Below are 15,207 nucleotides of genomic sequence, written 5' to 3'. Positions count from 1 at the left end.
TGAACCTCATTTAATAGGAAGTTATTAACTTTCCCCTTATAATTAGAGGGTTATCTTTTGAGTATGATCTAAGAAGGCACATGTGAAAGATATTAAATGCTTGAGTCTTATATAAATGTCCACTGTGATGAAAATCATAGCATGGATTTCAAATCACCCACCTATAGCAGAGTAACTGTTTTGTTTATGTTATGCAATTTCATATATGTGTTTTAATAACAGTATTTTGTGTTGCCACAGTTTCAGGGAATTAGAACCTACAGATTACATTGGCAGCCTGGTCACATATTTTAACTCAATATAATTTCTTATTCATAGAAAGTAAGTAGAAACTAATTAATGAGGTAGAGTTTGGATCTACTGTGCTAATGTACACTTACTGTCCTGTAGAATCACTGACATAAATACTAGCAGCAAAACCATTAAACATGACTATCAATGTTGCCTCTAAGAAGACTTCCTAAACTGCAGACCAAGTAAGGTCTTAGTAAGGTTGGAAATGGAACAAATATATTGTTTTCCCTTGATGAAAATACACATATTCAGTGTGTTTAAAAATGTAGGAACTTAGATAAAACAGAATTAGTTTCAGTTAATTATAGTGTTTGATCCATGTAAGTGCCAAGATATTTCAAGTTACGGTTCAGGATTGTCCTAGTCACAATTTAAAATGCACAAATCCCCCTCAATATGCAATATTAGTAAATGGCTTCTAAAGTTACTTCTTGATTTAACATTCCATAAAACTAAACTCTATATTCTGTGCTTTAGATTAATTTCAGAAAAAAATCAAGACATTTCTCTCATCTGTCGTATATTATCATGTTATTTTCTTGTTACTGTTTCATTGTCCCAGAAACTTAATGGTCAGTGCTGCTGATCCGAATGTGCTATGATGACCAGGAATGAATTCTGAGTAGCGTACTTAATATAGTCACCCTAGAAGGAGAGTCTTCAAAACTCCAGACCTTGAGATCTCAAGAGAAATACACTGTACACTGTGATGGATTTCTAAAGATGCATTTTCAGTGAGAATCCTAATGGATTTCTTATGTTTTGCAATCTTTAAAATAGGTATGGGAAGTTTCTCAATTTGTTAAAAGATGGTGCAGAAAATGATCTTGCTTTGGTCTTAAAGCATTGTGAGAAATTCCTGAAACAACAACAGTCACCGGTCACTTCTTCTCTCCATATCCTTTCGAGTGGATTTACATGGAACTGAACAGTCTTCCTTTATTTTCATAGTTCTTTCATAGGATGTGTTAGCACACTACAGTGAATCATGATATTATCTCATTCTGTGTTTTGAATATACATTTTATTAAATTGACCTATGGTCCTTAGATTCAGTTGTATTCACCAAATGTCAAACTGAGTGAAGTCATTCTGAAGGCATTTTCAAACAAATCCAAGATGTTAAAAAAAAAAGTAGGCTCTGTAGATATAAATAGAATAATACGAAAGCTGCTGCTTTTTGCAATATATTTATTTCATTTGAATTGGTATTCAGAAATGGAATTTGACTTTTAAGAATTAGTAAACTATTTGCTTTACTGAATTCTAAATGTATAGGTTTTGCCTTGTTGTACTAGTCATTTAGCAGGTACCCTCACATAAAAACTACACTGTCCTCTTATAGATCGACATAGATGAATGTTCCTAAGTCAGCGTTTCCTCTGACCGTAGTTAGCATTGGCTCTCCCTACACACATAATCCAACAGTACATTAAAAGAAGGATCATGCCACTGTTTTTTCTTATATTAATTTAACCTTAACAGCTTTAGAATCTTCAATTATCAATGCTTATAAAACTGAAGACAAAATGATTACTACATGTGATGAATATTTCTTTCTAGATAGAGATCTTAAAAGTGAGTACTCATGAAATTGTGTCTTCCCTAAGATAATGTGAAAGTTCCTTAACCATCCTGCAGTGTGCCTGCACGGGAACTACGCAGGCCATGACTGGTTTGTGTCTTCTCTGTTCATGATAATGCTGGGAGACAAAGAGAAGACCCTCCACTTTCTCCAGCATTTCTCCAGGCTGCTGACCTCTGCCTTCCTTTGGGTACCACGACTGCATAATTCTGTAAGTCTTAAAGATCTGGTTTTAAAGGAGAGTTGAGCTTGAAAAACATGACATTTAACTTTACTAGAGTATTGTCATATATATATTAATATCTTCCCTGGTTTGAGTTATTTCTCCACACCTACTTTTGGGTTTAATATGTCTTTATTTTCTAAACTCATAAAGAGTATAATTAAGTAATTTGATTTCTCTATGATTTTTAATGTAGTGATATAGAGCTATAATCTTGTCTTCTAGACTTACTTTGATTGTATCATGGATATTTTACCATGCAGTCCTTCCATTTTTATTTTAAAAAAAATCTTGATTTCTCCCGTGACCCATCCATCCTTCAGTAGTGAGTTATAATCTCTATGATGTCTTATTTTCTGAAGTTTTATTTTTAACTATCAATTTCAAGCTTTATTGGTTTGCAGTCAGACAGACTATAAGGAAGAGTTTCAGTTTTTCTGAATTTGTTGAAACTTGATTTATCCCTCAGGATGTGGCATATTTTAGAGAAAGTTTTATGGAGTGGGAGTTAGAATATATTCTGTAATGCTTGGGTAAGATACTCTGTATATACCTCTTAGGTTTATTTGCTCTGTGGCATTTCTTTGTTTATTTGTTTTTTCTTTGTTCTTTCCTCTCTCTTTTTTTTTTAAGGATGACCTGGCTGTTTATGAAAGTTGAATATTAAAGTCACCAACTGTTACTGAGTTGGGCTTGATCTGTTTTTTAATGCCTAGTAGTATTTGTATGTATAAATCTTTGATACATTTATGTCCATAATTGTAATGTCCTTTTAGTGGATTGTTCCCTTGTTCATAATGAAGTATCTTTATTTAACTCATCTGATTAGACTTGCTTTGAAGTCCATTTAGTCAGATAATAGAATAGTTGTGGCTGTTTGTTTCCTGGTCCTGATCATTTAGAATACCTTTTTCTATTCTTTCACTCAAAAGTAATATCCACACTTGGAGGTGAGATGTTGTTTCTTGTACATAAAACATAATAGTTGATACCATTGTCTAAACTGGTTGTCCAGACTATGACATTTGATCAGGAGATTGAGTCTACCAATATTCAAAATTATTATTGAATTTCTGTCATTTTGATGTTGTGTTGTCTTGATCTTCTTTCCATAAGAATTATCCTAATAGTAATATCTTCACTTCTTCCTTTCCAAATCATATACCTCCTTTTGTTCCCTAATTGCTCTGACTAGAACTTCAAGTACTATATAAAATAGATAGGTAGAGAGTGGGCAGTCTTGTCTTGTCCCTGATTTTAGTGATATTGTTTCAAGTTTTGCTCCATTTAGTTTGATGTTGGCTATTGGTTTGTTGTATATTGCTTTTATTATATTTAGGTATGGACCTTCAATTCTTAATCTCTCCAATACTTTTAACACAAAGGGGTGTTTTTGTCAAAGGCTTTTTCAGCATCTAATGAGATGATCATGTGGGTTTTTTTTCTTTGAGTTTGATTATATAGTTGATTACATTGATGGATTTCTGTATATTGAACTATCCCTGCATCCCTGGATGAAGCTTATTTGATCAGAGTGAATGATCATTTTGATGTATTCTTGGATTCGGTTTGCAAGGATTTTATTGAGTATTTTTGCATTGATATTCATGAGGGAAATGGGCCTGAAGTTCTCTTTCTTTGTTGGATCTTTGTGTGGTTTAGTTGTGAGTGTAACTGTGGCTTCATGGAACAAATTAGGTAGTGTTCCTTCTGTTTCTGTTTTGTGGAATAGTTTGACAAGTATTGGTGTTAGGTCTTCTTTGAAGTCCTGATAGACTTCTGTACTAAAGCCAGCTGGCCCTGGGCTTCTTTTGGTTGGGGACTTTTAATGACTTTTTCTATTTCTGTAGGTGTTATGGGACTGTGTAGATGGTTTACCTGATCCTGACTTTCTTTGGTATCTAATATCTGTCTAGCTGAAGGTGATTGCAACCCAATAGGAAGAACAATATCAGTGAACCAGACCCCACAAAGTTCCCAGGGACTAAACTACAAACCAAAGAGTACACATGGGGGGATACATGGCCCCAGCTGAATATGTGGCAGAGAATTACCTTATCTGGCATCAATGGGAGGAAAGTCCCTTGGTCCTGTGGAGGCTCAATGCCCCAGAGCAGGGGAATGCTAGGATGTTGAGGCAGGAGTGGGTGGGCAGGTTGGGAAGCACCCTCATAGAGGCAGGGGGAGGAGTGAGAGAATAGGAGATTTGTAGAGGGGAAACTGGAAAGGGGATAGCATTTGAAATGTAAATAAATAAAATAACCAATAAAAATGAATTATAAAAAGGGAACTGTCCTAACATCATCTGTTTCTCTTTGTTGCCTCCCACATAATCTTACACTTTGTTATTATTATTTAACCTTATTCCTTCCAGCATTCTCTGTGGAGCTGGGTTTAAGTATAAAGTCCCTTTGCTTCCTTTTATTATGGAAAGTATTTCTTTCTTCTTCAATTAGGAGAAATTGATTTGCCATGTTAGTAGTCTGGATTGGCACCTGTGGTCTTTTAGAACTTGAATTACATTGCTCCAAGCTCTTCTGTATTTTAAATTTTTAATTTTAAAATTAGCTGGTGGCTCTGCTTTTACATCTGCCTTAGACTGTTTCTTTCAGCTGTAAGTACCCTTTCTTTGTTCTGTATAAAGTTATCTTTTAACGAAAATAAGTCATGGGGAGTTTCTCTTTGGATTCTGTCTGTTTGGTGTTCTGTGTACTTCTTGTACCTATATTGGCATTTCTTTCCCTAGATTTGACATTTTCTCTCTGTAATTTTATTGAAAAGTATTTCTATAATATTATATCTGGAATGATTCTCCTTCTTCTATGCCCATAATTCATAGATTTGGTCTTTTTGTAGATTCTGCATATTTTCTTCACCCATTCATTTAAAAAGCATTAGCATTTGGCATTCTGTCATTCACAGCATCCATTCTCTTGCTGTGTCTTTCCACTGAGATTCTTTTTATTAGAATGGCTGAAATCTTCATGTCAGTTTGTGTGTTCCTCGCTATTTCTACTTTTATGGAATTCTATTTTCATATCCTGCATTGTCCTCCTTATTCCACTCAGCCCTTTGTGTTTCTTTGGTTATCAATCAGGAGTTTGTTTTCATTAATTGTGGTTTTTGTGTCTTCTTTCAATTCCTTGACCCCCTTGAGCATGTTTATATTAGTTCTTTTGAATTTTGTGTCTTGAATGTCAACTAAGTTTATCTTATCTTGAACCATTACTACGGGATTGTAACTTTTCAAAAGGACTCACTGTCTTGTTTTCATATTGCTTTGTGTGTGTGTGTGTGTGTGTGTGTGTGTGTATGTGTGTGTGTGTGTGTATGTGTGTGTGTGTGTGTATGTGTGTGTGTGTGTGTATGTGTGTGTGTGTGTGTGTGTTTTATGTATCCTGAGTTTCTGGAGTTAGGCTTTTGTTATCTGTTTTGATATGAGGTTTTGGCTCCTTGGGAGAATGGGTATTTCGATTTGGATTTACTATTACCGAGACTTGGAAGATTTTGATCAGCTAGAAAATGCTTAAAGGTCATTGCTTACAAAATAGAACATTTTTTTTACCCCCTTTTCTCAAACACTGTGCCGTCATTTTCTGTAGGCTCATTAAATGAAAAAGTCTTTAGTTTTGTGGCACTTTCTTAACTGTTAGTAACACAGTGTGTTGCTCTGCCTTCTTTAGCTTAAGCTCACATTCTTGACATAGACCTCAAAAAAGAAAGTCAACCTGTGTTGGTCAGGGCAGCCCCACAAACTTCCAAAGCAGTAAAGGCTATTGTTATTCCTTTCAGTTTGCCTCTAAAACTAGTTGGTATGACCCTAGTGCTGGAGATACCAGTTACCTCTATTGCAAGACATAGAGAAATCAAACTGGAAGTGAGCTAAAACTTCTTCCCATAGTCCTGGAAGGTACAATGCAGGCTTCTGGTGTGTATCAGGGATATCAGTGATTTTAACCAACTGACAAAATGTGGCCATTGATGTGCAATAATGGTACAGCTCTTATTGGGAAAATCAACTGTCCTCATTGGACTCAAGACCTGCCTCACAGGAGACTATACATACCTGGTACTATAAACCTGTTCAAAACTTCATGGTTATTAGGATGTCTTAATCCCCATAGGATCTACAGCCACGACTTAGCTAAAGTGACATAGTATAAAACTGATTTATAAATCTGTATGTTAAACCATAAAAAATGCTACTTTTAGTCTAATCAGAGGATCCACTCCTTGCCAGGAATGGTGGTTAATAAAGGGACTCATGGCTGCTTATTATGCTGGGAATCAGTGTTGGTTGTGAGGTTAACCTTAAGCAAGACATTTAGGCTACTTCCTTCTAAGGCTAAGAGAAGGTCATGTTACATGGACAAGAAAGAATGGACGAGCCAAGTGACTGAGAGAAGAACACCCAGTCTACAGTAAATAATGCAGTCCTTGCTATCAGGATCTCACAGCAGCTGGAGTTGAAAGACAGAACCTATCGTCAGTCAAGGAGGAGCGTGTGAGGCCCTACATCTCTCAGCTAGATTATTGGCCAAGAGCCAATGCTGGGGAAGGGGAATTCATTGTCATCAGTTGCTTATCCATTACTGAACATGGGTACCAAACCCAGGGTCACACAGCCTGCCCTGGTTAAATTCAGTGGGTCACAAAACACAACAAAGGTGGGAATATGGGAAAGGGACTTGCTGGGAAAATGGCCTGATAGTTGTGAGAGGAGATAGGATAGGATAGGATAGGATAAAAAGTGAGAGTAGCATACATGCACAGTGATATCATACCAACAAAGGAAGTAATTAAGAAAAATTGTAGTCTGAATAATTGTCATCAGGTTTCCCTAATCTTCTCTTGTTCTCCTTCTTGCTATATCATTCATCATCTGATAATATATTATTTACTTCATACCATATCCCTCATCTATATGCTTTGCTGCTAACCCTAGGAAGACAGGTTTCCATTTTGTTCACTGACATAGCCCCTTTTGTTCAAAAGTTAGAGCCTCTTTTGACTACTCTATAAACATGTTGACTGTGAATTAGTGTTTAAATTGGATCATGTTTGGGACAGTAGACTTTATGACTTTAGAAAAAATACTGAAAATACTTGATTATCTGCCTTCTTAAGAATGTTATAAGCATATTAGATCAAAAACTTTTCTTTGGTTTTTGGAGACAAGAGTTCTGTGTTAGCCTTGGTTGTCCTGGAAATCACTCTGTAGACCATGGTGGCATGAAATCAGAGATTCTCCTGCCTCTGTCCTCAAAGTACTGGGATATACAAGGTGTATAAGCCTAACATAAGCAAAACAAAAAATAATGAGACGTAATAGTTAGTGAAAACAATAAGAACTTCTAAGAGGTTTAAAACATGTAGCTATACTACTCATTTGTTTAAACTAATTAAAACACTTTAGCCTTAAATGTTCAGCATCCTTAATCATCAAGGAAATGCAAATCAAAGCAACCCTGAGATTCCACCTCACACCAGTCAGAATAGCTAAGACCAAAAATTCAGGTGACAGCAGATGCTGGCAAGGATGTGGAGAAAGAGGAACACTCCTCCACTGTTGGTGGGATTGCAAGCTTGTACACCCACTCTGGAAATCAGTCTGGCGGTTCCTCAGAAAATTGGACATTGTACTACCGGAGGATCCAGCAATACTTCTCCTGGGAATATATCCAGAAGATGTTCCAACTGGTCAGAAGGACACATGCTCAACTATGTTCATAGCAGCCTTATTTATAATAGCCAGAAGCTGGAAAGAACCCAGATGTCCCTCAACAGAGGAATGAATACAGAAGATGTGGTACATTTACACAATGGAGTACTACTCAGCTATTAAAAAGAATGAATTTATGAAATTCCTAGGCAAATGGATGGACCTGGAGGGCATCATCCTGAGTGAGGTAACCCAATCACAAAAGAACTCACATGATATGTACTCACTGATAAGTGGATATTAGCCCAGAAACTTAGAATACCCAAGATACAAGATAAAATTTGCAAAACACATGAAACTGAAGAAGAACGAAGACCAAAGTGTGGACACTTTGCCCCTTCTTAGAATTGGGAGCAAAACACTCATGGAAGGAGTGACAGAGACAAAGTTTGGAGCTGAGACGAAAGAATGGACCATCTAGAGACTGCCATACTGGGGATCCATCCCATAATCAGCCTCCAAACGCTGACACCATTGCATACACTAGCAAGATTTTGCTGAAAGGACCCAGATATAGCTGTCTCTTGTGAGGCTATGGCGGGGCCTAGCAAACACAGAAGTGGATGCTCACAGTCAGCTATTGGATGGAACACAGGGTCCCCAATGGAGGAGCTAGAGAAAGTACCAAAGGAGCTAAAGGGGTCTGTAACCTTACAGGAGGAACAACAATATGAATTAACCAGTACCCACCAGAGCTCATGTCTCTAGCTGCATATGTATCAGAAGATGGCCTAGTCGGCCATCATTGGAAAGAGAGGCCCATTGGTCTTGCAAACTTTATATGCCTCAGTACAGGGGATCTCCAGGGCCAAGAAGTGGGAGTGGGTGGGTAGGGGAGTGGTGATGGGAGGGTATGGGGGACTTTTGGGATAGCATTGGAAATGTAAATGAACCCAGAAATGAAGCCACACACCTATGGTCACTTGATCTTTGACAAGGGAGCTAAAACCATGCAGTGGAAGAAAGACAGCATTTTCAACAAATGGTGCCGGCACAACTGGTTGTTAACATGTAGAAGAATGCGAATCAATCCATTCCTATCTCCTTGTACTAAGGTCAAGTCTAAGTGGATCAAGGAACTCAAACAAGTCAATGGCCTTTCTCTACACAAAGAATAAACAGCCTGAGAAAGAAATTAGGAAACAACACCCTTCTCAGTAGTAACAAATAATATAAAATATCTTGGCATGATTCTTAGCTAAGGAAGTGAAAGATCTGTATGATAAAAACTTCAAGTCTCTGAAGAAAGAAATTAAGGAAGATCTCAGAAGATGGAAAGATCTCCCATGCTCATGGATTGGCAGGATCAACATTGTAAAAATGGCTGTCTTGCCAAAAGAAATCTACAGATTCAATGTAATCCCCATCAAAATTCCAACTCAATTCTTCAATGAATTAGAAAGTGCAATCTGCAAATTCATCTGGAATAACAAAAAAACCTAGGATAGCAAAAACTCTTCTCAAGGATAAAAGAACCTCTGGTGGAATCACCATGCCTGACCTAAAGCTTTACTACAGAGCAATTGTGATAAAAACTGCATGGTACTAGTATAGTGACAGATAAGTAGACCAATGGAATAGAATTGAAGACCCAGAAATGAACCCACACACCTATGGTCACTTGATCTTCGACAAGGGAGCTAAAACCATCCTGTGGAAGGAAAACAGCATTTTCAACAAATGGTGCTGGCACAACTGGTTGTTATCATGTAGACGAATGGGAATTGATCCATTCCTATCTCCTTGTACTAAGGTCAAGTCTAAGTGGATCAAGGAACTTCACATTAAACCAGAGACACTGAAACTTATAGAGGAGAAAGTGGGGAAAAGCCTTGAAGATATGGGCACAGGGGAAAAATTCTTGAATAGAACAGCAATGGCTTGTGCTGTAAGATCGAGAATTGACAAGTGGGACCTCATGAAACTGCAAAGCTTCTGCAAGGCAAAAGACACCATCAATAAGACAAAAAGACCACCAACAGATTGGGAAAGGATCTTTACCTATCCTAAATCAGATAAGGGACTAATACCCAATATATATAAAGAACTCAAGAAGGAGGACTCCAGAAAATCAAATAACCACATTAAAAAATGGGGCTCAGAACTGAACAAAGAATTCTCACCTGAGGAATACCGAATGGCAGAGAAGCACCTGAAAAAATGTTCAACATCCTTAATCATCAGGGAAATGCAACTCAAAACAACCCTGAGATTCCACCTCACACCAGTCAGAATGGCTAAGACCAAAAATTCAGGTGACAGCAGATGCTGGCAAGGATGTGGAGAAAGAGGAACACTCCTCCATTGTTGGTGGGATTGCAAGCTTGTACAACCACTCTGGAAATCAGTCTGGCGGTTCCTCAGAAAATTGGACATAGTACTATGGGAGGATCCCGCAATACCTCTCCTGGGCATATATCCAGAAGATGTTCCAACTGGTCAGAAGGACACATGCTCAACTATGTTCATAGCAGCCTTATTTATAATAGCCAGAAGCTGGAAAGAACCCAGATGTCCCTCAACAGAGGAATGGATACAGAAAATGTGGTACATTTACACAATGGAGTACTACTCAGCTATTAAAAAGAATGAATTTATGAAATTCCTAGGCAAATGGATGGACCTGGAGGGCATCATCCTGAGTGAGGTAACCCAATCACAAAAGAACTCACATGATATGTACTCACTGATAAGTGGATATTAGCCCAGAAACTTAGAATACCCAAGATACAAGATAAAATTTGCAAAACACATGAAACGGAAGAAGAATGAAGACCAAAGTGTGGACACTTTGCCCCTTCTTAGAATTGGGAGCAAAACACCCATGGAAGGAGTGACAGAGACAAAGTTTGGAGCTGAGACGAAAGAATGGACCATCTAGAGACTGCCATACCTGGGGTTCCATCCCATAATCAGCCTCCAAACGCTGACACCATTGCATACACTAGCAAGATTTTGCTGAAAGGACCCAGATATAGCTGTCTCTTGTGAGTCTATGCCAGGGCCTAGCAAACACAGAAGTGGATGCTCACAGTCAGCTATTGGATGGAACACAGGGTCCCCAATGGAGGAGCTAGAGAAAGTACCCAAGGAGCTAAAGGGGTCTGTAACCTTATAGGAGGAACAACAATATGAACTAACCAGTACCCCTGGAGCTCATGTCTCTAGCTGCATATGTATCAGAAGATGGCCTAGTCGGCCATCATTGGAAAGAGAGGCCCATTGGTCTTGCAAACTTTATATGCCTCAGTACAGGGCATCACCAGGGCCAAGAAGTGGGAGTGGGTGGGTAGGGGAGTGGCGATGGGAGGGTATGGGGGACTTTTGGGATAGCATTGGAAATGTAAATGAAGAAAATACCTAATTAAAAAAAAAGAAGAGATTAAGGGGAAAAACACACTTTAGCCTTTAAGGTTATTTAGACTAGAAGAATCAACTTAAATTATCTTCAGTTATTATAAGAAAAACTCTAAATTATAGTACAGTAAGTCTTCAGGGAATTTCATAGAAAATCAAGTGAAACATTGTGCTTACAGTGTCTGTTAGTAATAGGTATGAAAGGAACAACAATTCAATTAAAATAAAAGACATTATTTACGAGCATTTACAAACAAAACTCCACTGATGTTAAACCAACCTAAAGTAGAAATCAGATGAAGAGGTATAGTAGCTCATCAGGAAGTTAGTGGTCAGTTGTGTACTATACATGTACATGGCGTTCATTTGCTCCTGTTAAGTGCTTAGTGTTGGAAAACTTACAGTGTTAAAGAGGCTAATGGAATTTAAACACATGTACAATGACAAGAACATCATGAGGATGAGCCTGTAATCCCTCTGCAGGGCAACCGCAGAAGTGAGCCACATAAAACACGTTTGCTTGTGAAATGTTCATGTTTTATAGGATCGCAGTATCAAAGTGGTGAGAAACCTTTACATTTTCTTTGCCTTGCTTTCCACTTTGTGCAAATTTACAAACAGTATTGTGCAAAGCTTGGCTGGTCCTCTGCCTGTAGAGTCTTAGATGAGGAGTAGAGTGAACTGCACTGGATCAGTCTCTGTTGGATAGCTAACTTTCAAATCTTTCTAATTCAATCTTTCTATTTAATTTTTTTATTTTACTTTTTAAAAGTTCACTTTGCATCCTGATGACAGCCCCGCTCTCTTCTCCTAATTTTTATTGCAACACAAAACTTGGGTTTTTTTTTTAATAGTTCTAGGAATAAAACAGAATTACCAAAGGTGAGAGTAAAAAACCAAGACTGCTCTGCTCTATTTTTAAGTGAATATCTTTTATTTTAACCATTAGCAAATAATCCTCCAAAGTAAGTTCATAAGGCTTTGTTTCATATTCTATCATAGACTACTGGTAACTTCTAAGCCACTGATTTACTGATTTTTTAAAATTGTCCTTGTTTCAATACTTATTTGAGCCTACATGCCATTAGCTTTTATGTTCTCTGAATAAGAGTTGATAATATTTCAGGGTGTTAGAATTGAGCAAAATATACAAAATTATAAAAGTATAAATTATAATTTGATGGTTCACAATTCCCCTTGTTATCTTTATACTGGCCATCTGTTGTTTTTCTGGTATTATGAATACAATTTACTATATACTTGAGGTATGATACCCAAATAATGGACAAGCTAGAGATTTTTAATCATAAAGGAGTTTACTATAGTTATAACTGTCATTAGAATCTTTCTATTTAGTCAATATTACTTATACCAGGTTTGGAATTGGGAACAGGCTGGTTATCAAAAGTGTAACTTCAGATTCTTTTGGCAGAGTATGATTTATGAGAATAGAGGAACACTTATCTCTGATACTCCATTACATGATAATGGCTTGTTTTCTTTGACAGTGTAATTAATGTCTACTGTCTTTATCTCTTCATAGACCTGTTCTAAAGGTATTTCTGCCACAGCATGGAACGATGCTGTGTAAGAATCAGTTCCAGTGTGTTCAGTTCTCATAGTGCCTTTCTACATATTATACAAAATTAGTAAGTTCACATTGAAAACGTGAAAGTTAATATTTGATTTTTATGTTTGTTAGATTTACTCATTATATAAATAGTCAGTGAAACACATTTTATATTGGACAAGAGGTAAATCAATGAACATTAATTTTTACTTTGTATTATATTTAATTACCTAACAGAAAATCTTCTCCTTGTTCTCTCTAGAAAAGTGACCATACGATGCCCACTTAGCATGATGTCTTCATCAATATTTCAACATTTTTATGTGCAAGGTCTCCTAGAAAACCTGCCATAAAACACAAAGTATTTACACTGATTTATTCCTGCAAATATATTTGTGTAGTTTGAAAGAATATAAATCATTTGTGCTAAGGAACAAAAACTGATAAACCACTGTAGTGCTTTCAGAACATTCATTCAATCGACCTCCTCCAAGCACCATAGCAGTATGTCCAAAAGGTGTCTACATATTTTAACCGTTATGTAATTTCATGAGGTTAGTTTTATCTAAAACCATGAACTTTTTAGTTTTAAATAAGATTGGAGGGAGAAATTAAATATAAGGTAAAGTTAAAACAAAAAAAATTGGCCATCTCTTAATTATGTCCGCTTTCAGGTTTGGGTGTCAACTTTACTTACTCTAATTGCTATTAAAGCAGTTTTTCTTGAGTCAACTACATCCTTGAGTTTTCAATGCTTTGCTGAAAATAATGATTCTGTGTTGATATTTGAATTTCTACTCATAACAAATAAAATATCCTTGATCATTCATGATCATAAATTGTACCTAAGAACTATTTTTTTTTAATCAAAGCTGAGAATTGAACTTTGCTCTTCATGTGTATGAGACCAGAGTTTTGTACTGTGCTACATTCTCAACCCTGAAAAATATAATTTTCAGAATTCTAAACTTTATAAGCACAGTGCTAAAGTCCCTGTTTGTACTTGTACATAAGACATGTATGTACATGTATTCATTGATACACAATTTAGTGTGTGCATGTATGTATGTATTTATATGTATATGTACATATATATAATTTAATCAATGCCAGAATCCTTTGAATAAATGTTATACACTTTCCCCTGGCATAGAAGCGAGTTAATTATGGAATTCTGAGTTTGTGTTCTATTCAGTTCAAGTCCAGATCTAAGTTGAAATCAACAAATCAAACAGAACTAGATAAACAATCTGAAGAGCTGACTAAAGCTTATTTTTCTTTGTTTCAAGACAGAGTCTCTCTTTATAGCCTTGGTTGTCCTAGAGCTGTTTTTGTAGACCATGTTGACCTTGAATTTACAAAGATCCACCTGCCTCTGTCTCCTGAGTGCTGGGATTAAAGGCATGCACCACTCCACCTGGCCTGACTAAAGCTATTGAACATGAACTCCTTGGATGAGACCAGCACTATAAAAACAGAACACTTCATGTTGTCATGTTTATCATGCACAATTTATCACTCACATTTACATGTTTATTGTTTATTTTTTCATGTAACTTTTCTCCTTCTCATCCATAGGCTTTGAAGTTTCCTGAATTACAAACTACCCTTATTCCTGTGTTTGGAAAGATATAGCACCTTACCTTTATTGAAGTTTATTACTCCACATGTCTAACTCTCTGACGTTTACATGTTTATAATAACTGTTATAGTATATGGCACCACAGTTTTCAAATTTTAACTCATTTTATCCAGGCAGGGTCTTGAGTAACCTTCTTGACTTCAAATCTCTGTTCATCTAGGATGACCTTCTGATATTTGTGGGTTTACAGATTAGCACCCAGTACACGTGGTTTATTGTAGTTGGGGTTTTGTGCATTTGAGGCCAGAATGCTGTCAAGTAATCTATGTTAACCATGAACATTTTAAAGCAGCAAAACTTGGCTTATGCAGAGAGGCTCAGCTAAGTATACTTTTGGTTATATTAAATCATCTGTGTTGTTTCTGGTTTAATACAGAGGTACCTTCCTGTCGACACCCTAGGGACTGGCATCCATCCCATCTACTTTTGCAGTGCTCACTACATTGAAATGCTGCTGAAGGCTGAAGTGCCACTTGTGTTTTCGGCTTTCCACATGTCTGGTTTTGCTCCATCCCAGGTAATCCAATAGAGAGTACCAGTTCTTCATCTCTCAGGTCTCTGGCGTTAAAGAAAAATGCTTTCCCCTAAAATATAGGAAATATATGTAAATTAATAAAGGTTAACTGGGTAAATGTAAATGGATGTATATATATTAATTACATTAAATATTTGCATATGTTTATTTTTTTCCTTCTCCAACTTTTAACTAGCTGCTTTATTTTTATTAAATTATCAGTGATTCAAAAATAAGTCTAGAAGTCAGTTGTTTAATATTATGTATTATTTATATTCTATTATATTTTTTATATTTCTA

The 15,207-nt window shown here is 36.6% G+C and overlaps 1 protein-coding gene across 1 annotated transcript in view; it reads left to right on the top strand.

The window, feature by feature from the left end:
- The window catches only part of Tbc1d32 (TBC1 domain family member 32), a 244,143-nt gene that overhangs the window by 212,405 nt on the left and 16,531 nt on the right, over window positions 1-15,207 (top strand). The window contains exons 29-31 of the mRNA XM_021174643.3: window positions 1,075-1,190; window positions 1,936-2,090; window positions 14,770-14,910. Of these exons, the coding sequence (XP_021030302.1) occupies window positions 1,075-1,190; window positions 1,936-2,090; window positions 14,770-14,910 (412 nt within the window). The remainder of the gene's footprint in view (window positions 1-1,074; window positions 1,191-1,935; window positions 2,091-14,769; window positions 14,911-15,207) is intronic.

The sequence above is a fragment of the Mus caroli genome, unplaced genomic scaffold, assembly GCF_978045245.1.
Source record: "Mus caroli unplaced genomic scaffold, Mus_caroli_1 scaffold_9, whole genome shotgun sequence".
Taxonomy (NCBI): domain Eukaryota; kingdom Metazoa; phylum Chordata; class Mammalia; order Rodentia; family Muridae; genus Mus; species Mus caroli.
The sequence above is the reverse complement of the archived record's forward strand: the minus strand, read 5'-3'. Positions and strand labels throughout refer to the sequence as shown.